The sequence below is a fragment of the Vipera ursinii genome (genome assembly GCF_947247035.1).
Source record: "Vipera ursinii genome assembly, chromosome: 8".
Classification (NCBI taxonomy): Eukaryota; Metazoa; Chordata; class Lepidosauria; order Squamata; family Viperidae; genus Vipera; species Vipera ursinii.
Genome location: NC_139519.1, coordinates 1,156,787 through 1,183,651, shown reverse-complemented (window position 1 = coordinate 1,183,651; position 26,865 = coordinate 1,156,787). Strand labels below are relative to the sequence as shown.

The following is a 26,865-nucleotide window of genomic DNA, read 5'->3' as shown; positions in this document are numbered from 1 at the left end:
GAAAAAGCTCCAATTGAAAGATTGATAATGAGGCAGTCTCAGCCCTTGCTTATGCTATGATAAGGTGGACCCAGTATATGAGGAAGCCTGGGTGTACGTTTATAGACTTCAGGTATCTGGCAGTAGGGTTAAGGCAACTGCCCCCATCGATCCCTTCTTTCGGTCAAAACAATGCTTGCTGCTTAGGCACACCTCAGATTCCCAGCTGGGTCAAAGCCAACATCCCAAATAAGCCGGGGGTGGGGGGGAGTAGGTGGGGACTAACCCAGCATAGAAAGAACCCCAATGTTATCTCCAGGTAAATGATAAACCAGGATATGGCGCTGGTGCTGCCTGATTGGTGTGTGGTATCTGGAAAGTGGATGAAGAGTGAGCGTGCACCTTGGCGCTCCCTTTTCTCTGAGGAGCCCTGCCGGCAGCCCAGACTTGCCAGGATGCTGCAGATGGTCCTGTTTGCCTTAGTGGTGCTCAGCGCCAGTCTGGACTTGATGACTGAGGTCAGTGAGCAGTGATGATGGCAGCAGTGGAGGCTATGGGTTGGAGGGATTTAGTAGCAAGGTATGCTTTTGAAAGACCTGGTGCCCCCAACTATAAGGCCCCCCAACTATAAGGCCCTCCCTCAGTCCTTTGAAGGGAGGGGCACATCAATCGGGCTCAATTTATCTGCAAAGTACCACTTCCTGCTTAAGGCTTCCCTAAACTGATACATCAGTAGTTTTGGGCAACTGGAGATTTGTACACACAAAAAGTTTAAGATAATAATCTTTAAGTTCATTCAACAGGAGATTGTCCCATGATTGTCCAGTCATAGACAAGCTGTTCCAAGTTATGAGGCCAGCCTTTCACGGTCCATTTCAAGTAGACGGCAGGCTAAAGTCTCAGTAAGCCAGAGCCATACTGGAAACTGGCCTTCTGGGATGAAGAAGCAAAGGCTGGCGTGATTCTTCCCGTTTCTGGGAACAAAGACCAGTAAAACAAGGTTTTCAGCTTTGCTCCTGCCACAGAAGATGAATGGCATCTTCTGGAAAGGGCACGGCTGGCTGGCAGCCTGGGTGGGAATAGGGGATAACTACTAGTCATGTTCTCCAAGTGGATATGTGGCCACCATCCTCTGCTTTTCCTTTAAAGTAGGAGAGGGCAAACTATTGTCTGCCAGCGGCTGCACTTAATATGGGGGGGGGAAGAGAATTTGGTGGCAAACCTGAGGAAAATTGTTTTTCAGATGTTACATTTCTATTTAAGGCTAATCCCACAGTTTTCATATAGTTGCGAAATGAGTATACAAATTTAATTAATATTTTCACCTCAAAATGCCAGGAAATCAGTTTTAAGTCATCATATTTAAAGATGGTTCCAAGGACAACAAAAAGAGGATTTGGGAGGCTGCATCCAACCCCGGGCTGTGGTTTGCCCATCCCTCCTTAAGAACCTAATGCAATATGGAAAGGGCTCCATTTTCTGATTCTTTCTTAGTTGTGAGAAGAAAAAGGCGAAATAAAACATTGAAGATCTGGGGGAGAGGGAAATGAAAGACAGCAACCCCTGATTCTAAGACTTACCAAAAAAATCTAGCAGTTAATGTTCCATGTGCTCCATTCTTTAATTTTTGAACTTCTGAAGAGGAAGAAGCCCTGCTTGCTAAGGGGAAAAGGTCCTTGCTTTGATCCCAGGCTGGTCATATCTGCAGTCCTATCTTCTGTTCCTTTTGCAACCTATTGGGGCAGAGGGACCTCTCCTTGGCCCCTCCCAGCTGCGCAAATATGCCCCCCTCGACAGCCATGGGAGTAACGAGTTTTCCCTGCCTCTCTGGGGTCTCTGCTTTCTAGGCTGCTGCTTTGACCGAAATCCATCAGGCAGGATACTGCGCCACCTATGGCGACTGTGGTAAGAATCCTGAAGCTGGGCCCGGGCTCATCGAGCGCACGGTGCCCTGCCTTTCCAACACCCCAGCCCGGCTGCTCCATGGGCCCCACCTTGACCTCCTGAAGAAGATCTGCCCGATGCTGTTCAAGGGAGCCACCAGCACCTACGCCTGCTGCTCGCAAGAGCAGTTACGCTCCATGGAGATCAGCTTTTCGCTGACCCGGGCCATTCTGTCTCGCTGCCCAGCCTGCACGGAGAACTTTTCCAACATCCACTGCCAAAACATCTGCAGCCCAGACCAGAGCCTGTTCATCAACGTCACCCGGTACTTCAATCACACCATCTTGAACGTTCCGGTGAAGGGCGTGCTGGAGTTTCAGTGTTACTACAACCAGCAGTTTGCTGAGGGAGTCTTTCAGTCATGCCAGGGAGTCAGGATGCCAGCCACTGGAGATTATGTCACGAGTGCCATGTGTGGCAAGTACGGGGCAGCTGCATGCAACACTCAGCGATGGTTAGATTTCCAAGGTGATACAAGCAATGGGTTGGCCCCCATGGCCATCTCCTTCCAGCTGAAACCAGGGGACTGGGCAACTGAGGAGAGAAAGATTTTGCCACTCAATGAAACAGTCTGGAAATGCAGTGAGGCTGTAAATAATAGCACAAAGTGCTCCTGCTCGGACTGTGAACAGTCGTGTCCGGCCATCCAGCTTCCTCCTTCTGAATATCAGCCCTTCAAAGTGGGGAGCATGGATGGAGTCCTGTTTGTTTGTGTTCTTCTCTTTGGTGTTGTTGCATTATCATTTATGGCCTTGCTGCTATGGCAAAGGCATCCCTCATCTGAGAAGCAAAAGGGACACAACAGAGAGGATGTCATGACTAAGTTGACTGCCTCTGAGAAGGTGAGTCAGGCCATGTATGATTTCTTAGTTGAGGCCTTCAGCAGTTGGGGCACATGGGTAGCCTCTAATCCCATCAAAGTCATGATCATTTCTCTAGCCATTGTGGCAGGACTTTCTAGTGGAATGATCTGGATGCAACTCACCACGGACCCTCTGGAGCTCTGGGCCTTTCCTGACAGCCAGGCCCGGCAGGAAAAAGCACTCTACGAGAAGCACTTTGGACCCTTCTTCCGGACCAACCAAATCATCCTGACAGCCAAGAACCGCTCAAGCCACATTTATGATTCTCTTTTTTGGGGCAAAAAGAACTTTAGTGGGGTCCTCTCTAAAGAGGTGCTATTGGACCTGATGAACTTGCAGATCAAACTGCAGGACTTGAAGATCTGGTCTGAAAAGCATCATCAGAACATCACCTTGCAGGACATTTGCTATGCACCTCTGAATCCCCAGAATGCCAGTCTCTCGGACTGCTGTGTTAACAGCCTTTTGCAGTTCTTCCAGAACAATCACACCCTCCTGGACATGAAAGCCAATCAGACTGTGGGGAAGAAGAATGGCACAGTTGACTGGAGAGACCACTTCCTTTACTGCATCCAGTGAGTGTGCATTTGGGAAGCCTCCTTCTATGTGTGAGGGGGGTGAATTTGTTTCAGGGTAGCAGGTGGAAGGAAATGCTGGTGCCATGTTTTGGTGACATTGTTTCCTTTTCATTGCCATCCATTCATTCGTCTTCTCCGCCCATCTCTGAATTGGCACAAGAATGTCAGTTTAAAGTTGCTGTCTTCTATGCCAGTCCTGCTGCTGCCTCTTGTGCGCCAGCAACCGGCCTTGTCTGCTTTGGGAGTGTGCCCCTTGCCTTCCTTGGCCCTATGTCGTTCCAGGCGTGGCACCAGGATAGGGATGGGCTGGACTTTTTTAAACTGGGTGGCTGCCCCTCCACCCACCTGCTCTTGGCACCTCCGAAGCTAGCCTAAATTGAATGGAACAGATGAGTGGCCCACCCTTGGTTGGGTCCTGGTGATTGGGAAGCAGGACTGAAGGTGACAGGCTGCTGCCCACTTTTTGGGGGGACTTTGCAACTGACAGTATGGGGAGCCTGACCAATAAGCACAGACACTGGCTGGTCCTGCCTCTTCTACCCCCCTCCGCTTCCTTGTTTAAAGCCTGCAGAGTCATTGCAGGTGTTCCATGTAAGGTGTTTTCTTGGTTAATGGGGCTGTTGGGCTGTTCTTTCTCCCACATCTGCAAGGGAAAGCTCTTCCCTTCTCCCACCACACCCCCATCTTACAACGTGTGTTCTTCTCTTCTTTGCTCTTATCTTAGCTCTCCAGCCTCTTTTCAAGATATCACGGAGCTCAAGCTGAGCTGTATGGCAGACTATGGAGCCCCTGTGTTCCCCTTCCTGGCTGTAGGTGGTTACTCAGGTAGGAGAGCCTACTCCCTCCCAGGTGCTAAGTCCAGACAGCAGTGGCCATCTCTCTCACGTCATTCCCAATGTTTAGTCAGGGGAAGAGAGTGAGGTCAGCTGGAATGGAATCATTGATAAACTCAGTGAACCAGCTGTGGCAGGAAGGTCCATGTCATCATCGGGCTCTGGCAGTGGATTTCCTTGAGCTGGCATTGCTTTCTAGTTATTTTTCTGTTTCTTGAGGTCTCAGCTGTGCCTTCTTTAGATTTGAATTAAGAAATCTATAACTGCTGAAATACATATAAAGATGTGCTTTGACATTTCTCAGTTCAGGATTATCTTCAAAATCTTTGCACATAAGCTAAAGTCACATCTTTGCTAAAAAGAGAAACCATAAGATAAGGCATAAGGAGATTTGGGAGCATCTTCTTGTCCAGAATTTCCTGGGACTTTGGCCAAAAAACTCTTGGTGAGATCTTTGAGCCAATGTAATATGGAAGAGGATTAAAAAATGAGGACCTGCATGGACCTCTACCTGAGCATCGTTTGTTGTGTTTATTGCATTCATGCCCTTTCTTCCCATTGAAAGTTCCCCACCTTTCATTCACAAATCATCATCCAAGGAATTCAGTGAACTCTTGACAGAGGAAGATTTCTTCCTCCCCCATCTCAGCCTTATGGTATTGTATTTTAATTGTAGTCTATCAATTTCCTGATAGATGGTTGTACCTCAGGTTGAAATGGTTCTCTTGGCATGCTGGCCCCAGGATATTTGCTTAATTGAACTGCTACTGATGGGGAAAGGAAGGGGATATTCTGTTGGATAGATTCTACCTCATCATAGTTTTCCTCCAATAATGAAGTTTAGCTAAAATTTTATTTGGCATCATATAGTGCTTTCCGGATGTATTTTTAAACCCATAGGATTGTTATGAGATATATAGAATATGAATATATTTCTAAGTGTGAGGAGGTTGCTGGCTTTCAAGCCTCATTTTTCCAGAAATATTAATTTTCCAGAAGAATGATAGTCCTCTAAGGATAATAGTGGTAATGATTTTTATTTTATTTCTCCACAATTGATCTATCAGTGAGGTGTTTGAAAGGTATAGAATAAGGGTCCCCAAACTCTTCAGCTCATTGACCCCATAATGGTGGTTCAGATTGTTCATTGATCCCTAAATGTTTATTATATGTAAATAATGTAATGAATAATACTTAAACTGATAGTATTACAACTAATAATAGTAATAGGATGCAACAAAATAGAAGATAAAGAACTGGAGAAAATCACAAAATACAAAGACCTGCAAATAGAACAATGGTGGCAAAAGAAAGTAAAGTAGCATCAATAGTCATAGGCCCCTTGGGTGCTTTCCCAAAACATCTGGAGCAACCATTGGCATTGACAAAAATCATTCTCAATCAATTGCAACTTTACTCAGAACAGCCTATATCCTGCAGCTATACCCTTTATACCTGGGGTGTCAAAATGCTGGCCTGCGGGCCAGTTGCATCGTGCAGAGGCTGCGCCCACCCCAGCTCCATCAATGCAAAAAAAGTTGCAATATGTCAAAACAACATGACACAGTGAGTTTGACACCCGTGCTTTATACCATCTAACAATATCTGCCTATCCCAGGTCCTTCAGAAGGTCTCAGTAGCTGGATAAAAATGCTAAGTTCAATTGCAATATCTGACTATCTACACGGCCAGCCATGACATCCTAGGTTCTTGGGAAAAACTTGATGTGTATGAAGACCAACATCAGCTAAAGAACTGGCAGCTAGTATACATAATAATATCACCACCCATCAGCCTTCGGGGATCAATACTGATGATTTTGGAGAACCGTGGTGTAGAAAGAAGCAGGGTCATGCAGAGAAAGCTCACTTTTTAACTAGAAGAGCTCTAACTGGGATTCTTCTGTTTTGTATTCCCCACTCCCTAAAATCTGGGTGACTGGCCAACGAATGAGGCATGGGAAAGGGGTGGGATGAAGTTAGAAGGAAAGGCCCAAGTCTAATGGCACATGGGAAGGTCCTTGGGACACAAGAGGAAAAGATGCGGCCAAGGGAACATCAGCAAGAAGAGGAGGAGCCCCCTGACCTTAGTTGGCAGAAAAAGGAACTTAGGAACGACCCTAACTCTCAAGGATCAGACTGAGAAAAGAGAAGGTGGGAGATCTGTACTTTCAGACTTGCAAAGTTTGTTAATGTAACTTTACAGTAAAGTAGAATTAGCTCATCGGGTTGCGTTTCCCATCTGGTTGACCTGGGAGAAGTGGGACAAAGCCCTCCCATCCTGCCACTGTTATGGTAGGTCCCAGATGGCACTGCAGGACTAGTTTGCCAAGGTGCAGCGATGCTCAATTGCAGGAGTGGTGCAACTGGTATCTATCTATTTTTCAGAATGCACTAACACAGTTGTGAGAAAGAACCCACTGGCCATCTGCCTATGGAGATATGAAACAGCAGCAATGGGAGAAAAAATGATTAAAAATATGCTTTTCTAGAAAGTATATGTGTAGAAAGAAAGGACCACTCATACCCAGTTGGAGAATTTTATCACAATGAATTTGCAATGAATCTCGGGTTCTTACAGAAAAGTCAGTGCAGTATAAGTGCCACAGGTTATTAGCAGCAGAGACAGAGAAAAGATTTATCAGCAGTTCAGAAAGAAATCTTAATGTTTAAGATTTAGAGCAAAACAAATTTGACTGTGAGAATGCCGCAACAGTCGAGGTGTGAGAGATGGTCATTCAGCCACTGTTTTCAGTGCCTTTGTTGGCTTCAGTTGGTCACTGAATGAATAGTTGTAAATCAAGGACTACCTGCAACTGCAGTCTAGTCTTTGACTTACAACAGTTTATTTGATGACCATTCAAAGTTACAAGAGAGGTGAAGGGGGTGACTTTATAACCATTTTTCACACTTATGACCATCTCCATGGTCACATGGTCAAGGTTGAGACACTTGGCGGCTGACTCAGGTTTATGGCAGTTGTGGCATCCTGGGGTCGTGTGGTCCCCTTTAGCGATCTTCTGACAAGCAAAGTCAATGGGGAGGCCAGATTCACTTAACGACCATGTTATTAACATAACACCTGCAGTGATTCCCTTAACAACTGTAGCAAGAAAAATTGTAAAATGGGGCAAAAACCACATAACGAAGGTCTCACTCAGCAACATAAATTTTGGACTCAGTTGTGGGGTCGTAAGTCGAGGACTCCCTGTACAAGAGGCTGAAGATTTTTCTTGGCAACAACAGCTTTGCCCCCAGAGATTGTGGGTGCTCCATCCCTGGAAGTTTTCAAGAAGAGGCTGGACAAGATGGAATAGGCTCTCCGGCTCAAGTGGGGGGGCTGGACTAGAGGTCCAAGGTCCCTTCCAGCTCTATTCTATTCTTATTCTAAAGGTAAAGGTAAAGGTTCCCCCGCACATGCGTGCTAGTCTTTTCCGACTCTAGGGGCCGGTGCTCATCTCCGTTTCAAAGCCGAAGAGCTAGCGCTTGTCTGAGGATGTCTCCGTGGTAATTTGGCCAGCATGACTAGACGCCAAAGGTGCACGGAACGCTGTTACCTTCCCACCATAGTGGTCCCTATTTTTCTACTTGCATTTTTACGTGCTTTCGAACTGCTAGGTGGGCAGAAGCTGGGACGAGTAACAGGCACTCACTCTGTTATGCGGCACTCGAGATTTGACCTGTCAAACTGCCAACCATCTGATCGACAAGCTCAGCGTCCTAACCCACTGAGCCACCGCGTCCCTTGTATTCTTATTCTTACATTGTTAAAAAAATATGAAAACTGGACAGGATGGGAAGCAGAAACAGATGGCAACGCAGCAGCTGGTCAAACAGAAAAAAAAGGAATGCTTGTCAGTGTATTTCATTGCATTTGGGCAGGGAGGAAAATAAGGAAAAGCAGAAATAGAGACAGTGGCTTTAAAGTTTTCACATGGATCACACAACGACTGTTGTTTTCTGTGACAAGGTGTGACGTTTGTGGTCCATCACTAATTCTGAGCTTAACCACTAATAAGGGCTGTGAGGTCTTTTTGTGTGAATTAGAATCCTGAAAGGCTGAAAAGTAGCTTTTTTAGAATCAGGGCTAAAGTAGAGTTTGCAACTTATTCTGATGAGAAATGGGAGTCCAGAATAATCTGGTCCATGTATTTCCCACCAGCCATTTTCTAACAGGACCAGCTAGAACCCAGGGCCCAATCTGGGCCTCTTTGGGCTTCCTCTTGGGGGTGGGTGGGGCCCTTGTCCTCACTGGCCTGGGGACTCCATTGGAAGCATTCGTTGTAATGAGAAGGTGCGTCTGCCTCTCCGGCATTTGGTGACTTTTCTCTATGCTTGGCAGGGTTGGAGTACTCCGAAGCAGAAGCTCTCATCCTCACCTTCTCCTTGAACAACTTTCTCTCCAGTGACCCACGTTCTGACTTTGTGCTGTTGTGGGAGAAGCATTTCCTAAAGGTGGTACAGGAATTTCAGAAAAATCACACCGAGACATATGCCATCGCCTACATGGCAGAGGTAATGAGTGCCACTGTCCCTCTCCTGCTTGGTAGTCTGAATCCAGCTGTAGGGATTCAGACTGGATTTTCAGCCCTGGGAAGCCAGTAAGGGAGACCGGGGCGAAAAGTGTCTCAGTGCTGGCACAATTCCAGGTTCTGAATACAGTAGAATTCCTTGGGAAAGGCACATATATTATCTATGGTTTTATTTGAACCATTGATGTAGCTGCCCACCTTATGACCACCTCTGGGCAGTTCCCAATCAAAAATAAACAGCATAAAATCCATAATAAAATGATAAAACTACTCACATTAGAAACTGTTACTTAGCTGCATTTTAGGAGGTCCTGAAGGCTCCCTCTACGCTTTTAAAATGACCCGTGCCTGTTGCACACATGGTGATGCTGGGACAAATGTCAACAGAACCTCCAGTTACCTACCTGCCTCCACCTTTTGTCATGCGTGGGGAAAGCTGCTTTCAGCAATCAAACCAACTTCCTGGCTCCCAGAGAGGCAGCAGAAGCAGAAAAAGCTCTTCGGGCAAATGTATTTCAGTGATACATCATAATTTGACCGTCTTTGATATGGGTCTTGGTGGGCCCAGTCTTTCCCACACTGAGGGGACAAAAAGAAAAAGTCCTCTGGCTCAGGGGTCCCCAATCCCTGAACCACAGCCTAGTACTAGGCCACAGCCCATTCACAATTGGGCTGCACAAGTGAGTGTGCGTGCACAGCTCCATTTGCATGAGCAGTCATAACCCCTCCCACACACGCACACACAGGCTGGTCTGCAAAGCCGGAAAGGTTGGGGACCACTGCTCTTGCTAGCTTAAGATTTTGCTCCACCCTGAGTTGTGCAAGCAAAAGATTATTTCAAAGTCTGTCACTGGATTTTAAGAAAGATGTTCTGGTTTCCTTTTCAGAGTGTTCAAATAAAAGCTAATTATGTAGATGGAGTTATTGCAATCAAGATTTGCTTTGGAGGGTTGGTGTGTCTCTTTGAATCAGCCTTGACTTCTGGCAACTGCCACAGTTTCCAGGGCAAGATTTTCTTCCTGGAATAGAGGAAAGGTCTAGCCCAGAGACATGCAGCTGGCTGCTTCTGCCTTAGGCAGGACTAGAACTCACAGCCTTCTGGTCTGCCATGTCAACTGGCTCTCCAAGTTATACTGGAAGAGAACAAACCATTTTTAACAAGGATTTTTTAAGTTTCTTTAGGATTTTTATGGTTGTTGGAAACAGAGTAATAAGAAAAATATTATTTTGACTTGCCCTCTACTGCACTAGGAGCAAGTCAAGAGTGCAGGATGTTTTCTGCAGTTTGAAAGTTCACATTTCTGAGCCCCGACCATCCCTTGGGGGGATTGGAGAACTGGCCCTAGTCAAGCCCTCCTGCCCCAGGTTTTCCTTTGTGGCAAGTCCCACATGTGACTTACAGCCCCTGGCTCCACCTGGCAGCCTGTTCAGGTTTGCAGATTCTGCATACCACCCCCACCCCCAACCAGCTTGCCAGCCCTGGTCGACAGTCAAGAGTACTGGCCTGTCGCTTTCAAATGACCACTGAGATGCTCAGGTTTTTAACTGAACATGCAGAAATTTACCAAATTGAAGGCACAGCACAGCTTTTCCCATGGAAGAAGGAAATTGCTCTCCCTTCACCCCCTGTCTGTCTGCTCCTGCTCCACTAGGCTAGCCGGGCACTTGCTGGAGAAAGGAAAGCTGCCAAAGCTGGACTCCAAGAGCATGAAGACTCCTTTTATACCCCCCCACTCCTGCCAAGGCCTTCTTGTGGATCCCAAGTGCGAGTGGGTGGGGTTCCTTGCACTCCAAAGCCAGCCTCGGTGGTCTGTTGCCTGCTGATGTTCCTTGGCAGCCCCTTTGATTCCTCCTTATCCCTTTTAATGGGGATCTTCCTGAGATTCCTGGCATTTGTCTTCTCTGCTTGATTCATTTTTAGGCTATGGCCACAGTTGTTTCTTTTTCAACCTTCGTAGAACACGGAATAATAGCATTAGAAGGGACCTCGGAGGTGTTCTAGTCCAACCCCCTGCTCGAGCAGAAGACCCATTACTATTGCAGACAAATGGTTATCCAGTCTCTTTTTGAAAACCTCCAGTGACTTCTGACAGCAAGCTGTTCCATCGGTTAATTGTTCAGTTAGGAAATTTCTTTAGTTTTAGGTTGCTTCTCTCCTTGATTAGTTTCCATCCGTTGCTTCTTGTCTTTCCTTCCTAGTGAGACAAGTAGGGGGAGAAGCTTTGGGCTGCCGCTTCTCCAGGTGCCAAGAAGTTTTGTCCCCCCCCTTTCCAGAGGGCATTGAATGGCAATACCTGAAAACATATAAAGTGGCAGTTTAGGCTGCCCAATACAGGTGGCTTCTTCTGTTAGCCCCCAATAAACTGTAGAGCTTGGGGTCAACCATTTCCCCACAGAGAGAAGCGGTAGCAATGTCCTCGGAGCTTATTTGGGAAATCAGTATAGCTTAAGCTGTCTGGATCCAGGACCATATTTAGCCTTGGCTTAATAGCTCTGTGCTAAGAGAACAAGAAAGACCTGGCCAGTTCTTGCTAGTTGGCATCCAAGAATTTCAGGGAGGTCATTTTGATGCCAGCTCATCAAATCCCCCATCTTCTTTCTGGGGTACTTTTGCCAACAAAGATTGGAAGAATGCAGGCATTTTAATTTTAGAAGTTTGTTACTTACTCTTTTTGTGGACAAAGCAACAGAAACAAAATGAAGTTCATTTAAACAACTCTTTTTAGTTTTTCACACAGAATATTTAAGTTGGTATCTTTGAACTCATTTTCTAGGTTTTCAAAATACATAAATGAACCAAATAGATTGTTTTTGCAGAGCAAACACATCATAAAAAATTAAATAAGGCTCAGAACTAGCCAAGGTTAGCAGATTGCAAGAATGTAACCCCAGCCTGATACTAACCTAAAGAAATAGTTATGGGAAGCCTGCTTTGAAATACTGTTTCTTTGATTGTGCAGATAATTTTGTTGACATTAAAGATTCCCTTCCATTTGCAGTTGATTTTCATTTATTCAGAACCAACCAAGAATGATAAGAAAAGCTAAAAGTGGATGTGTAAAGTTACAAATGCTGAGCTAACTTGGTCTATTGCTATCTGATTTTCCCACTGGAGCCAATTCAACTTTCCTTCTGTTCCCACAACTGCAGCGCTCTCTCGAGGATGAAGTGAGCAGAACCACGTGGGAAGACCTCCCCATCTTTGCTGTCAGCTATCTGGTGATCTTCATATACATCACGGTGGCCCTCGGAGAATACTCCAGCTGCAGGAAAATCTTGGTAGGATGGAAAGACAGAAAGACAGGCATGTGTGCGCGCACACACACACACACACACACTGGATCCTGCTATTTCTAAATGATTTGATTAAGGAGACAGCTGTTGCCTCTGCCTCAGTTGCCTCCATTTGTTGTTAGCTGTCCCATTTCAGTGTGATTTCCATCCAGCACAATTCTGGGGGTACAAACAATTGACTGGGCCAGAGTTCACAATTCTCCTGGGGCTGGTTTCCTCTGACTGTAATGGAATGTGTGTGGATGACCTGTGGGGAAGAGAAAGGAAAGAGATGCTGTCCATGGAACAATCAGCAAGCGACGGAGGAACCCCCAGTGGCTTAACAGCCAGAGGAAGAAACCCGCCTAATGGATCAAGTGGCTAAAAGTGGAGGCAGGAAGTCTTTCAGACTTGCAAGATTCTGTTAAAGTAGCCTTAGGATAAAGCAGAATTCGCCTATCTAGTCGGTTTCCTGTCTAATTTACCCAGGCAGGCTGAAAAGGGGTTTCTTCCTGACCCCAAAGGAGGGGAGGTTTCGGCTCGTGTGTTGCTCCCCCAGTCTGTGGGGACCCCTCGGGGATTTCCCTCCTTAATGCCCACTTATGCCCTTCGGGCCATTTGGGGGAGGAAAAGGTGGGCCTGTATCTCTGCTGGGCTGTGGCTTTCCCTCACCCTCTTCTTTTCAGGTGGACGCCAAGGTGACTCTTGCTCTGGGAGGCATCGTGGTGGTGCTGGGGGCTGTGCTGTCGTCTTTGGGCTTCTACAGCTTTGTAGGGCTGCCCTCGTCCCTCATCATTATTGAAGTGGTGCCCTTTCTGGTGTTGGCAGTTGGTGCTGATAATATCTTCATCTTTGTGTTGGGACACCAGGTGCGAGTGCCTCCCCATCCCCCAAGATGGGGGGCTTGTCCAAAACAAGCCAAAGCTCCCGTTTTGAATTGGGGTGTGGAGGAGAAATGGAGCAATGGAAATGGACCACTCTTGTTGGACCAGACTGAATCTGGGTATGTGTTGCCCAGCTGAGGCTGGAGTGGCCGCTCAGGCAGTCTTTCTCACCCCCCCTCCCCTGCCATTGCAGCAATCCCAGCCAGCGCCTGGGGAGACCCCAGAGCAGCACCTTGGTCGCACTTTGGGCAAGGTTGCCCCCAGCATGCTCCTGTGCAGCCTCTCTGAAGTCATCTGCTTCTTCCTGGGTGAGTGAAGCTGAAGGCAGCTCAGGCAGCTCTCCCACATCCTGGCCCAGAGATTCTATTTCCCCTGGATAGCTGATGACCCCCTGGCAGCCTTGACTGGCTTTTGGGGGGGAGACCTTGCAGGCAAAGTGGATGGAGCATTGGGAGGATGCTCTCTGTGACACGTGAATGCCATTCTTAAAAATGTGTATTTCAGTATATTAGGTTTAACTCAGGAAATAGGGTACTATTATAGGCTGAAAAAAATCAATAGCCAAATTACGCAAAACTAGCCAGACTGAAGATAAGTTGTTGTTGTTGTTGTCAGCTGCTAAGTTGTGTCCACCTCTTTGCAACCCCAAAGACATGCCAGGCCCTCCTGTGTCCTAGAGTCTGTCCAAGTTCATGCTCATTGCATTGAAGATAACTAAGTAAAACTAAATGTCCTGAACGCTGGGGCCTCCTCATCTGACCTGAGCCCCACATGTGATCCCTTCCATTGTATCGCTTTCTCTGGCTTTCCAGGGGCCCTGACTCCCATGCCTGCGGTCCAGACTTTTGCCCTCTCCGCAGCCCTGGCAGTCTTCTTCGTCTTCCTGCTCCAGATGTCACTCTTTGTGGCGTTGATGTCCCTCGATATCCGCAGACAGAAGGTCAGGCCGGTTGCAGGGCATAAGGGGTGGGCTGAGCTGCTCCTGGGGGCGTCTTTACTGCAGAGCCAGCCATGAGCTCTCCGTCCCTCTGCCCACAGGCCTCTCGGGCTGATCTCTGCTGCTGCCTCCACCTGGCTGAGTGTGACCCCATGAAGCCATATGAGGGGCTCCTCCGCACATTCATGCGCAAGATCTACACGCCAGCCTTGCTCGGCAGCAGCATAGTCCGGGCTCTGGTGGTGAGTGCCCTGCCTGGGCGGGATGGCTTGGAAGGGGGTCGAGGGGTATGAGCAGAACAGGGAGCCACCTCCCAGCTTTCCTTCTGGCACTTTCTCCCATCTCTAGGTGCTGCTCTTCGCCCTGGTTTTCTGTGCTGGCATCTACCTGACGTTCCACATTGATGTGGGTTTGGAGCAAGAACTGGCAGTACCCCAGGTGAGCAGAGGACAGTGGCCGATCCAGCAGCAGGAGAGGCTCGGTTCACCCCTGCCCTTGTCTGAGGCCTGTCCTGAGAAAATCTGCCTTCCTTCTCAATTATTTTAAGCACCAATACCTGGGATGGTTTATGGCTGATGCAGAAAGTTAAGTGAGAAATGAATGAAGCCATACATCTTATTCTAAGCAAACCAACCAACTCACCAGTTAAACATAGAATTTCAGTGCATTTTTACATTAATCTTCCTTCTACCATTTGTTCAGGCAGTAGAACAGTCAGCTAAACTCTCTCCTGACTGATGGAGAAAAAGGAAGCCATTCCACGAAATGGCATTCTCTGACCAATCCTGCATTTCTGGAAAATGTTCAGAAAGGCAAATGATGTGGCCAAGGGGTGGCTAAACTTTTCCTTTCTTTTCTTTGCTGTTTCAGGACTCCTACATGCTGCAGTTCTTCCAGTTTTTCAACCAATATTTTATGGTGGGCGCCCCAACTTTCTTTGTTGCCACTGGTGGCTACAACTACTCCACGGTGCCTGGAATGAACGGCATCTGTTCCAGTTCTGGGTGTAATAATAACTCCATGATGCAGAAGATCCAAATGGCCACCAAGTTCCCCGAGAAGTAAGCCACTTTGAAGCTGCTTTCAACTCAAAATTAAACTTTTTGTATTATGCTTGCCTTCCCTCTACTAAAAAATACACTTTGTTTTCAATTTTCCATATGAAAGATACTAATAGTGTTTGAAGCCAAAGTAACAGCATGGCTACCTTATGGCTTTTAAACATGTGCCTGTAAGGACAAGAGCTGTAGAAAGCTGCTCAGTCACATTTGTGATTGCCCAGCATGTCCCAGACTCAACACTTTGGCTGAGACTGGAGTGGCATCGATTAAAACTCAGGCATCAAAAGCACCTCAGATGTTTAAGGCTGGCTAAGGCTTCTGTCGAGGCTGCCCTTCCCTCAGTCCTGACCTCAGTTATCTTTGTGCTTTCAGGTACTTTCTGGCCATTCCTGCTTCTTCCTGGGTAGATGACTTCATTGACTGGTTGAACCCCTTATCCCAATGTTGCCGCATTTACAGTTTTGGCCCTGACAAGGGCAAGTTCTGTCCCTCAACCATCAGTAAGGAACTCTGCATGGGGAGAGGCGGGAACTGGCAGGATTGGACAAACCAAAAGTTGACCTCATCTCAGGGCAGGTGGCAAAATGTGTGGGGGGCTCTGGGCAATGTCCAAGAGTTTGTCTCCTTTTGGTAGACTCCTTTTCCTGCTCTCTCACCAAATGCATGGGCAGCTTGCAAGGCACCCTCCGGCCAAACCCAGAAGAGTTCAACAAATTTCTGCCCTGGTTCCTCCATGACATACCCAACCTCAATTGTCCCAAGGGGTGAGTGCCACAAACATGGCTTGCGTGTCTGTTTCCATTTGGCACCATTTGCCCATGCAGTCCAGAGGAACATCAGCCTTCCTGTCGCATTCATCCCTTCCTCCCTCTACAGGGGCCGTGGAGCTTATGACACATCGGTGCGGCTGGGTTCTGATGGGCAGATCTTGGGTGAGTAGACCACATCGAAGGAAGGCACTATCAATGTGGGCCAGCAGCAAATAGTCCTGAGTTTTATGTCATCCTGCCTAATTTTGGAGGTGGGACTGTGATTTCTGGAGGAAGACTGGGGTGGGGATGGAACAACACTTCTCTTGTCCCCAACAGCTTCCCGGTTCATGGCCTACCACACACCCCTGAGGAACTCTCAGCAGCACACGGCAGCGCTGAAGGCGATGCGGCAGCTGGCAGCTAATATTACGGCTACTTTGAGGGAAGTCCCCGGCACTGATCCAAACTTCCAGGTCTTCCCATACACGTAGGTTGCAGGAAGGAGAAACCTGGCAGAATGGGGAGGGATGCAGCTGAGGAAGGAAAGGACTGCAGTGCCCCTCGCCATGGGGCAAGAAGGATCCAGAAGCCATCTACTCTTAAGCTGCCTTAAGAGGGCTACCTGTCCCAGCTGTGAAATCGTGATTGGGCTTGGTTTTTGCTTGGAAGAGTCCAAAGCTGATCCTCTACTGACATGAACCAGCAAATGGGCATGGCTGATGAGCAAAGGCCCTGAGGCTTAGTGGCCCTGAGTTGCCAAATGGCAGAGAGCCATAGTCAAGGCCTTGGAGAAGGAATGCTGGAGACTGGACTTTGGGCAAATCGCTCTTTCTCTCTTAGTCCAATCCACCTCGCAGGGTTGTCATTGTGAGGAAAATAGGAGGAGAAAGGAGTATTAGGTATGTTCGCTGCCTTGAGTTCTTGATAAAAATAATAAAGTCATGATATAAACAAAGGCAAGTAAATAAAATAATATTGATACTTTGTGTAGAGCCTGTTTCCTGACCTGGCCAACCTCAAAGGACTGACCTCAATGCACTGTTTTGCATGGAAGTTCATAAGAACCATGCAGGTTGAGATAAGAGATAATCCAGCTGAGGATGACAGACACACAACATCTGGACAATTTCAGTCCCTTCCTTTGAGGTATATTGACACTCTGAGATAGCAGTTCAGACAGAAAAGTTGAGGTCAGTAAGAACAGTCTTGAAAAAGAAAAGATACTGCAAAGGAGAGCAGTCAATGCAAGAGGGGCCTGGAGAGAGGATCAAAGAATATGAGGAAAGCTGAAGTGTAGAGAAGACTGTGGGGATGTATAACAACTCTCCAAGGTCCCTGAAGGGCTGTCATGCAGAGGGTTGTCAAAATTATTCCAAAAGATAACAAGAAACAATAGGTTTAAATTATAAGGAAGTAGATTTGTTCAACACTGGGAAAAAGTTTGGAAAACGTACAAGGAAGAGCAACTAAGATGATTAAAGGCCTTGAAACTAAAGCACATGAAGAATGGTTGCAGGATTTGCGAATGGCCAGTCTAAAGAAAAGAAGGACTAAGGGGGACATGATAGCAGAATTCCAGTAAGGAGGGGGTCAATTCATTTTCCAAAGCACCAGAAGGCAAGACAAGAAACAAGGAATGGAAACTGACCAAAGAAAAAAGCAACCTGGAATTAAGGAGAAACTTCATAACAGTGAGGACAATTAACCAGTGGAACAGCTTGCCTTCAGACATGGGCACTTCATGACTTGAGGTTTTTAAGAAGAGATTGGTCAGCCACTTGTCTGAAAAGATATTGGGACTTCTTTTTGAGCAGGGGGATGGACTAGAAGATCTCCAGGGTCCCTTCCAGCTCTATCCTGATTCTGATTCTGATGTTGAACCAAAGGAAACAGCCTTGAAAATTGTTAGACTTTCCTTCCCTGGGGTGTTTAAGTAGAGACAGGATAACTATCTGTCAAGGACACTATAAATATTGTGGTTGAACTGGGTAGGGGTTAAACTAGATGATCTCTAATCTCCCTTCTCAGGGAGGGTGGTGGGCTTTTCCACGAACCACTTCTCTTTCCACAGAATCACCTATGTGTTTTATGAGCAGTACCTGACTATCACCACCGTTGGCATCATCAACTTGGCCCTGTGCCTGGTGCCCACCTTTGCAGTCTGTTACATCCTGCTGGGCCTGGACCTGCGCTCAGCCTTCATTAATCTGCTTACCATCATCATGATTATTGTGGACACTGTGGGTGCCATGAATCTTTGGGGAATCTCCTACAATGCCGTCTCCCTCATCAACTTGGTCACAGTAAGCCCATCTCTCCTGGCTGTGTGCGGGGGGGGGGGGGGAGGGAACAGGCACCAACGGCATGCTGGGACCAGTCTTGCCAGATGTGCCTAGCTTTGAAAATAAGCAGCCTGCACTGGTTGTGCTTAGTACTTTTCTGGAGTATCCTCTTCCAGGGTTCTCACTGGAGATTTCTGGAGGCGTGCAGAGGGAGAAATCGACCTCACAAAAATGAGATGAGAATAGAAGCAGCATCAGTGTTTCCCCAAACGTATGAAATCCGTAGAATGGCGCCTTTTAAAAACTCACTCTAGGAACTGTTTTTATTTTCTATGGAAGCTTTTTGTCTGGGATCCCTTTCAGTGCAGGAAAGGCAGCACTCAAATCGATGCGTGATTTTTGACTTTTTTGTTGTCTCAGAGCTGCAAAGAGGCAGAACTTCACTTTTCTTACACTCTGCAAAGATTCCACTTCTCTGTCTTCAAGGATGTTCCCTTATCTGCAGCTGCTGGGAGATCTTAAGCAGCTCCTGCTAAGCCAATTCCAGGCCTGTTTGGTTTCCTCAGTCACAGTCTTTCACACAGAGGGTGAAATAGTTAGGTTTTCCTTTCATATTATTTTTTTACTTTTACCCTAAACTTACTGCACCTCTTCTTTTGTCTTGGTACCTCTCTGCTCTGCACAATGTTGCCCCTTTGGGCTTTTCCAACCTCTAGCCTTGACTTTTGTGTGTACCTTTGCTGCCAAAATGTCAGAAATAGGACAAGAGTAAGAGGATTGAAAGGAATGTTGTGGTCTTCTAGTGTACAACTTCTGCTCAGGCAGGAGACCCTACACCAGGGGTAGGCAACCTGGCTCTGTTATGACTCATGGACTTCAACTCCCAGAATTCCTGAGTCAGCTGCTGACTCAGGAATTCTGGGAGTTGAAGTCCATGAGTCATAAAAGAGCCGAGGTTGCCTACCCCTGCCCTATACCATTCCAGGCAAATGAATATCCAATCTTTTTTAAAAAGCCTCCAGCAATGGGGCACCCACAACTTCTGGAGGCAAACTGTTTCATTGGTTAATTGTTCTGTTGGAAAATTTTCCCTTAATTCTAGGTTGAATCTCTCTTTGATAAGCTTCCATCCACCACTTTTTTTGTCCTGCCATCACGTGACTAGGAGAATAGGCTGAAGCACTCGTCTCTGTGGCAGCCCATCAAATATTGGAAGATTGCTAACATGTCACATTTAGTCCTTCTCTTCATTAGACTAGATATACCAGTTCCTGCAATTGTTCATCATATAATTCATCATCTAGTCCCCTAATCATCTTTGTTGCAGCCTCTGCACTCTTTTCAGCTACTCAACATCTTTTTTGTATTATGGTGACCAAAACTGGACATGGTATTCCAAGTGTGGTCTTACCAGTGCAGCAAAAAGTCATACTAATACTTCATGTGCTTTTGATACTATCCATCTGTAGATGCAACCAAGGACTGGATTGGCTTTTTTGGCAGCTGCAGCACATAGCTGGCTCCTACTTAAGTGGTGATTCACTAGGAGTCCTAGATCTGTCTCAGAGTTATTGTTGAGCCAGGCATTCCTTTCCACCCTCTGCTTCAACTTATCAAGTGAACGGGAACCCACCATTTCTGTAGAGTTAGATTTATTTCTCTGAAGAAGCTTTTTCCAAACATTCAGTCAGAATTTGCATTCTGAAGCTGGAAAGAAATAAAATTCCGATAGCAGAATCCCTGATCCTTTTTGTCTCTTCTCCCACAAAAAGGATTGGCAATACTCTTGCATGGGTAAACAACAATGGCATATGCAACAGATGTTCTTTCATTACTAATTGCTCCACTCTCCTGCAGGCAGTGGGCATCTCTGTGGAATTTGTCTCCCACATCACCCACTCATTTGCTATCAGCAAACAACCTACCAAACTAGAACGTTCCCGAGAAGCCACAATCAACATGGGAAGTGCGGTAAGGAGAAGGAGGCAAAAATGGGGCTAAATAAGCTGGGGTGGAGGGATGTGTGTGCCACAAATGGCACGTATTGTGGGCACTGGGATTGGAGATAGCAGCTCCGATAGCTGTTGCTTCTGGGCATCTCCAGGGACTCTGAGGCTCTGAGCCCAGTTGGTCTCTTGCCTGCAGTTCACTGGCTACATTGCTTAGGCTTCAGAAGCTGCCAAGTGCAGCTTTCCCAAAGGAGCAGCTATTTTCCGATTGCCTGGTTGGCCTTAGCTGTGCATGACCACTTCTCACTTCTCAAGTTTGCAGCCATGGGGTCAGCTGTTGCTCCCATTACCTGTGGTGCTGGTGGGTGATCTCAAGTCTGCCAATCCAATGTTCTCCAGGGCAAAGGAATTTCTTCCCTTGAGATTCCTAGGAGCAGCCCTGATCCCCACCAGTCTGAGTGCCCTTCCCCTTCTTGTAGGTGTTTGCTGGTGTGGCAATGACCAACTTGCCAGGCATTCTGGTCCTGGCATTTGCCAAGGCTCAAGTGATCCAACTCTTCTTCTTCCGCCTGAACCTCATCATCACACTCCTAGGAACACTGCACGGCCTGGTGTTTCTGCCTGTCATCCTCAGCTACTTTGGTATGTTTCTCTTCCTTGTTCCCCAGATCCTGTGGCTTCTCTGCCCTATAAAAGCAAAGGAGGCTCTCCACACTCCATGAATTGCCTCTGCAGACTTGTTGAAAGGGTCTGTCTGTTGTCCTGGTCTTCCATTTGGAACTTTCCTCCTGGCTCAAAAACCAGAAGTAGGAAACATGCTATAGGTGTGGTTGCATTTCACATTACAGTAAAAAACAGAAATGCCTCCTAGTCAATGGCTCTGTGTGTGTATGTGTATGTTCGTGTGCGTGTGTGCGTGCATGCATGCTGAAGAATGGGGTGTGGCACAGGGAGGGCTTCTTCCCTGAAGGAAGGCTGGAGGGGACCAGAATCCAAAAGGCTGCCCTGAACCTATCCTGGAAAGGAAATGGCCCTTTGCCAAGGGCTTCCTCTGACAAACTGCTCCTAGGATTAGGTATTATTTTATCAGCAGCATTCCGCCTCCTTGTAGCGCTTTCATTATTTGGTGCCTGTGACTCTCTAGCAAATGAGGAGAAAGACATAATATATTTTTGTTCAAGAGCTGTAAACTATAATGGGCTGTGCAAATAACCTTGAGGAAGGGAAAATCTGCAGGATGTAATGTGAGAAAACAGCTCACATTTGACCCTCCTCTTTAGGTTAAAGGCAGGGAGGAGGGAGGGAGGGGGGAGGCACATTTCAGAGTTGCAGGATTCTGTTGGTGCAATAGAAGCAGTTCTAGTTCTAGTTCTAGATGATGTCCGTCTGGTGTCTGTCAAAGAGCTGACAGAAATGCTGCTGAAGAGGACAGGTGGGAGGCTGCTGCTCAACTGGCCTTGATCTCACCTGTGCAGCTTCAATCTGATTGTGGGCATTAATAAAACACAGGAGCTCCGAGCCCTACAGAGAGATGAGACGTCATCCCACTCGGGTGCATCCTTCTGTGCTCCATCCTGACTCCCCTGCTCTCTTCTCAGGGCCTTCGGTCTGTCAAGCAAGGCCAGAGCTGCAGCCAAGAATGAACACCCCATCCGTCCCTGAAGCTCCTGACATCGACCAGACCTCTGCATCACAGCCTGCTACAGCCCCAAGTTGTGACCTGGGCAAAGCTGGCCTCTAGAAGCCTCCACATCGGTCTGCAGGAGAGAAGCTTTGGCAAGAGGCCAGCCCCGTCGGCAGCCAGCCTGAGCAGAGTGGAACAGCAGCAGTGAGGGGAGGCCAAGGCCTTCCTGCTTTCAATTGCAGCATGCAAGGAGCTAGTTTCACATATCACGTTGGGCCATTAGATAACTTATCTGTGGCTTAGAATGCTGTGTTATCCTAGCCAATTGTGTGACTTCCATCAACAAATCCTGGATAAAGGCAAGTTAGTGAGTTAGTTACAGCTGGCCGCGAGTACACACATTGTGCTAAGCCATGGTTTAACAATAGATTACTTAATAAAACTACTAATAGATTACTTAATAAAACTACAACTCATTGGGTTCACATGACATGCTAAACCATGTCTCTGTGTGTGCATGTGTGTGTGTATGAGGTACTATCAGGTAAGATTCCTGATGGATGTCTTGTAGCTTTCTTGGCAAAATCTTTGGAAGCTGCTTGCCCCGAGAGGCCAGCCCAGCCACCCAGCTGGCTTCATGCCCAAGTCTCAGCCCTTTAAGGTGGACCACATTAGGAAACCAGGGCCCGTTAGTCAGCACAAGATTATTGTAAAGAAGAATCTTCCTTTTGTAACAGAATCTTGTAACACTGAATGTTGCAAGATTCCCTTTAGGGGGAGGAGGATATGAAGTAGGGAAGGATCTGTCTAAAATAGTTTTCCATTTTTGCCCCAAGTCAGGTCTCTTTTATCTGACCAACACCTTGGCAGCAGCTTTTCCTCCTGCCACTAAAAAGCAGGAGGAGAACTCACAGTCTCCTGATTCTAGCCTGGTGCCTTGACCACTACACCAAACTGGCTCTCAAGCCAAATTTTGCTGACTATATCCAAACCAAGAGGGGCTTGCCAAGGAAACTGTGATACATGTGTATATCTAGCAGCTGATGCCCCAAAATAAGACCCTTCAGAATCTTCTGTCTGTATCTGTTCAACACTGCATGAATTTGGTTTCCATCTAGAATGGGGGAACCTCGTCTGAAATCCTAATCAAGAGAGAGCAGGCAAACAATCTGGGCCTGGCAACCAAACTGAACAGATAATTCTCTGTCCAAAAAAGTCTCTACCGGGGACAGTTGTGGACACCTGGTTGATGCTCAGTTCTTCAGTGCTGGATTTTTGTTTTGTTTTGTCACCCTGAGTTCCATAAACAACAGTCAGGACAATTCCCAGGTTAAAAATGAGATGTGTTCTCAAGTGTGTGTCAAAACCCACATTCTAAGGGATCTCTTTTCTTTCTTTAACTCACTCTATTCTCTTTACATTTCTGGGTTCTGCCATACTCCTGGAGGAAGAGCATTGCAGGTTATTACCTTGGTTTCCTCTATTGCTACATTGTAACACTTTGCTGTTTCTGCATAGTTCCTCTGTGAACTATCTTACCCCTTGATGTCAGCTAGAAAGAGGGGGGAGAAGAAAGGAATGTGCCTCCGGCAACTGGGTTATCTCTGCGTTGGCAAGGGAAGGTGTGAAGAGCTGACAAAACATTGCTGCAACCCTGAGACAGCCTGGTGTTATCTTCTCTTTCCCACAATGGAATAAACACCTGGGGATTGGCCCATTTGAACTGACCAGATGAACTATAGGGTGGGGTTCACTTGGAACACTTTTAACCTATTGATCTGAGCGGGAAACCCTCAGATCCTGTCTATTAGGCCTGCTATCAGCTTCTCCTAATAAAAGTTTCTTTTGGAAGAAACTGCTTCCATGAGTTCTGCTTTCTTAGGATGAGGTTTTGAAATGGGCCCTGACAGTGTGCCTTAAATCAATTTTCAATCTTAAGTTGGAACCTGTACTTATGAAAACTGCTGAAAACAGTCTATAAATTAAAAACACACAGCTTCAGCAGTTCATGAAAACCTTGCCTGGCTTCAATGTGTGTTGACTCGAAGACACAGAATACTATCTGGCATTTTTACTAATAGGCAGTCCATTTATAAGTACAAGTTGTCGATAAGACAGATGTTCTTAACCCAGAGACTGCCTGTATAATAAATATTCCCTAAATTAAACTGTAGCTTTCTTGAGAGGAATTTTTGATCTTACTGATAAAACTGGAAGAAAAGAACTTTTAAATCAAAACCTGATCACTGTCACTGAAGTTACTTCCCCTCCTGTATCAGGATCAGCTTCTAGTTCAGACATGTGAAACACAAGGCCCGGGGGCCAGATTCGGCCCGCGAAGTGGTTTCATGTGGCCCCCGAAGCCATCCTGGAAACAGTGAGGGAACAGTCCCCACTGCCCTGGCCCAGAGACCCTCCTTCTGCCAGAGACCCCCAGATCTGTCCCACTCCTGCCCAGGCCCCCATAGGCACCCTTGATGCCAATGATGTAGAGCTGGCCATGCCCACCCAGTAGGCCCTACGCATTCCAAGCTGCGCCCACCCAGTAGGCCGCGCCCACCCTGGCCATACCCACCAGGCCCCCCGAGGGCAACCACAATGCTGATGTGGCCCTCAATGAAATTGAGTTTGACACCCCTGTTCTAGTTTAATCCATTGATCATGTAGGCTGCTTTAAAATCTAGCTGACTCTTCTCAGTAGTGTTAAATACTTCTGGATTAATTGGAGCTTCCAGGTTCTCTCATGGAACATTTTGCTAGTTCTATACAGTATAGCAATCAGGGCTTGAGTTACCATCACCAAGGCATCTTAGTTAAGAGTAGTCAAGTATCCAAGTATTTTAACTAATATAATAAAAATATATAAACAAAATTTGTCAAGTGTCAGCCCCACTAGGCAGACCAGCCCCAGAAAGCAATTCTACGGGAAGGTAACATGGGCCATAAAACAGAACCCTGGAAGTTTGATGATGCTGGAACTCCTCCTTCTCGCTACAGTTTGGTGAATTAAGGTGCTGTCTGCCCAAGCCAATTCCACATCTGATCTGAATTATCTGGACTTAAAATGTTTTACCCCTTGTTACTATGGCAATAGAGTTGGCTTATCTCCATCATGTTCCTCTTCCTCACCAAACCATATGGGGCTCGGGAGCAGAGGGCGGGACACCACACGTGGAGATGGGAAGGGGGCGAGGTTTTACGCAGGCTCAGCCGGATGCTGGTCTGCCGGGGGAGGGTGGGGCCGATAACCCTCAGTGTTAAAAAGCGCGTTGGGACGACTGGCTCCCAACGCTGACTTTGTAACTGCTTGGAACTTCTGAAGTAAAGAGATCCTTGCCGTCAACCGTGCCATGTTGTCATTGTCTTGTTTCCAGCGTGGACGGCTTTGACACCTTTAACACAACCCAGTCCCTAATCCAAGCCAAGGCAGAGGCATGGTAATACAGCTCCCAATGTGGGAGCTCCAGTCCTCCCCTTGTTTTGTGCTCCTGCAGCATTCTTCTTTTAATATACGGCTTTCGATTATTCCATATGAATCTACCAACTATCTGTTGTAGTTTTTTAAAAAATTTCTTATCTAGTTTTGCAGGAGTAGTTTGGAATAGGTATAACCACTTTGGCAAAATATGAGTCTTAATCACTGCTATTCATCCTAGGATTGAGAGTTGAATGTTTTTCCAGCTGTCTAATTTCTTCTCCATCTCAGTCATCAATTTTTGATAATTTAATTCCTTTATAGATGGACACCTTGAAGATAGCCAGATACCTAAATATTTAACTTTTTTAACTATTTGGATCCCCATCACCTCTTGTAATTGTACCTTGGATTCAGTTCCAATATTCTTTACCAAAAATTTAGTTTTATCTCGATTAATCTTTAAACCTGCTACTTCTCCAAAGCCACTAATTTCCTCCAATAATTTAGGGCCTGATTCCAATGGGTCTTCCAAAATAAAAACTAAGTCATCAGCAAAAGCTTGAAGCTTATATTGCTGATCATTTATTTTTAATCCTTTAATATTATTATTTTGCCTAATTATAATCAATAGTGGCTCTAAAGTCAGAATAAACAGTAGAGGTGAAAGGGGGCATCCCTGTCTCGTACCTTTTTGTATATCAATTTTCCCAGTCATTTCACCATTGAATAATACTCGGGCAGATTGCGTAGTATAAATTGTTTGTATAGCTCTTACAAAATTTGGTCCAAATCCCATTTTAATCATCTGACATGTTAGGCATATGGTGTTAGCCTACAATGTTGGGTTGAAAATATATTAACCATAATGCTATGTCTTTAAGAAGTTAATTGGCCAATGGGTGTGTAAGTGTTCTCATGGCCATAAGAGGAAGCTAGGAACGTAGTTTCTTTCTCTCTCTGAATTCACTGCTCTCTACTGTTACTGTTTTTGCTCTGCTGTTGGTTTACTACTGTTGTAACCTAAACTGTGTATTGACCTCTGGACCGGTAAGAAGATTTTGTAGCTTGGACTGTTGCTATTGTTTATAACCTGGACTGTTTATTTTTGACTGTGCATTTTTGTTCTTACACCACCTCAAAAGTAAACTACTTTTTGTTTTTAGAACTCAGTGTATTTCTGTGTGTGACTTTTACTACTCTCAGTACCCTTCCTTGTCTGTGCAACTCTTTGGTAGCACAAGGAGACCTCTGCACATCAAATTCCTTAACACTGGTTATGGGCCCAGGCCTGTACTGAGAGTTAGTACACACAGTATTCCTAGCTGAGTTTGTGTTAGTTTTTTGGTGTAAAATGGCACAAGAACTGTTGTCAGGCATCTCCTGGATATCCCGGTTGGATGGGACAAACTATGTTTCCTGGTCCACGAAATGCTGCTTGCTTTTGCGCAAGGAAGGACTATGGACTGTTGTAAATAACCCACCTGATACTACTGCTTGGGATCCAGATGACGAAGAGGATGCAAAGAAGTTAGACAACTTTAAACGTAGCAATGAGAAAGCTCTTTGCATTATTGGACTAACACTGAATGACCAGCAGCTTGTCCATATTCGTGGTGAGGAGTCTGCTGCTAGGTGTTGGGGCGTTTTGCGAAGGCTTTATGTTCGAGACAGTGTGGGTGCACATATACACCTTACACGTAAGCTGTTTAGGGCTCGTCTGCAGAAGAATGGAGATATGCTGACCCATTTAAATTACATGAAGGCAACTTTTCAAGAGCTTCATGAAAAGGAGCTGATTTTTTCAGAGTTGCATCAGGTCTACATTATTTTGTCATCTTTGGATGAGAGTTATGATGAGTATGTTTCTTCTTTGGAAGTCCTGACCAGAGAGGAACTGACATTGACTAACATTACTGGGAGACTGCTGGAAGAGTCCAGAAGGAGGCGTGACAGAGAC

The 26,865-nt window shown here is 46.3% G+C and overlaps 1 protein-coding gene across 1 annotated transcript; it reads left to right on the top strand.

The window, feature by feature from the left end:
• The first annotated feature begins 264 nt into the window (after positions 1-264).
• Positions 265-21,956, top strand: NPC1L1 (NPC1 like intracellular cholesterol transporter 1). Its single transcript, XM_083368643.1, has 19 exons — positions 265-497; positions 1,827-3,361; positions 4,089-4,189; positions 8,539-8,711; positions 11,879-12,007; positions 12,688-12,870; positions 13,079-13,193; positions 13,698-13,825; positions 13,924-14,064; positions 14,171-14,260; positions 14,693-14,883; positions 15,256-15,383; positions 15,518-15,647; positions 15,760-15,815; positions 15,972-16,122; positions 17,707-17,938; positions 19,775-19,888; positions 20,346-20,508; positions 21,465-21,956. The coding sequence occupies exons 1-19, from the start codon at positions 303-305 to the stop codon at positions 21,605-21,607; spliced, it is 4,098 nt and encodes a 1,365-aa protein (XP_083224769.1). The 5' UTR covers positions 265-302; the 3' UTR covers positions 21,608-21,956.
• Positions 21,957-26,865: the final 4,909 nt, after the last annotated feature.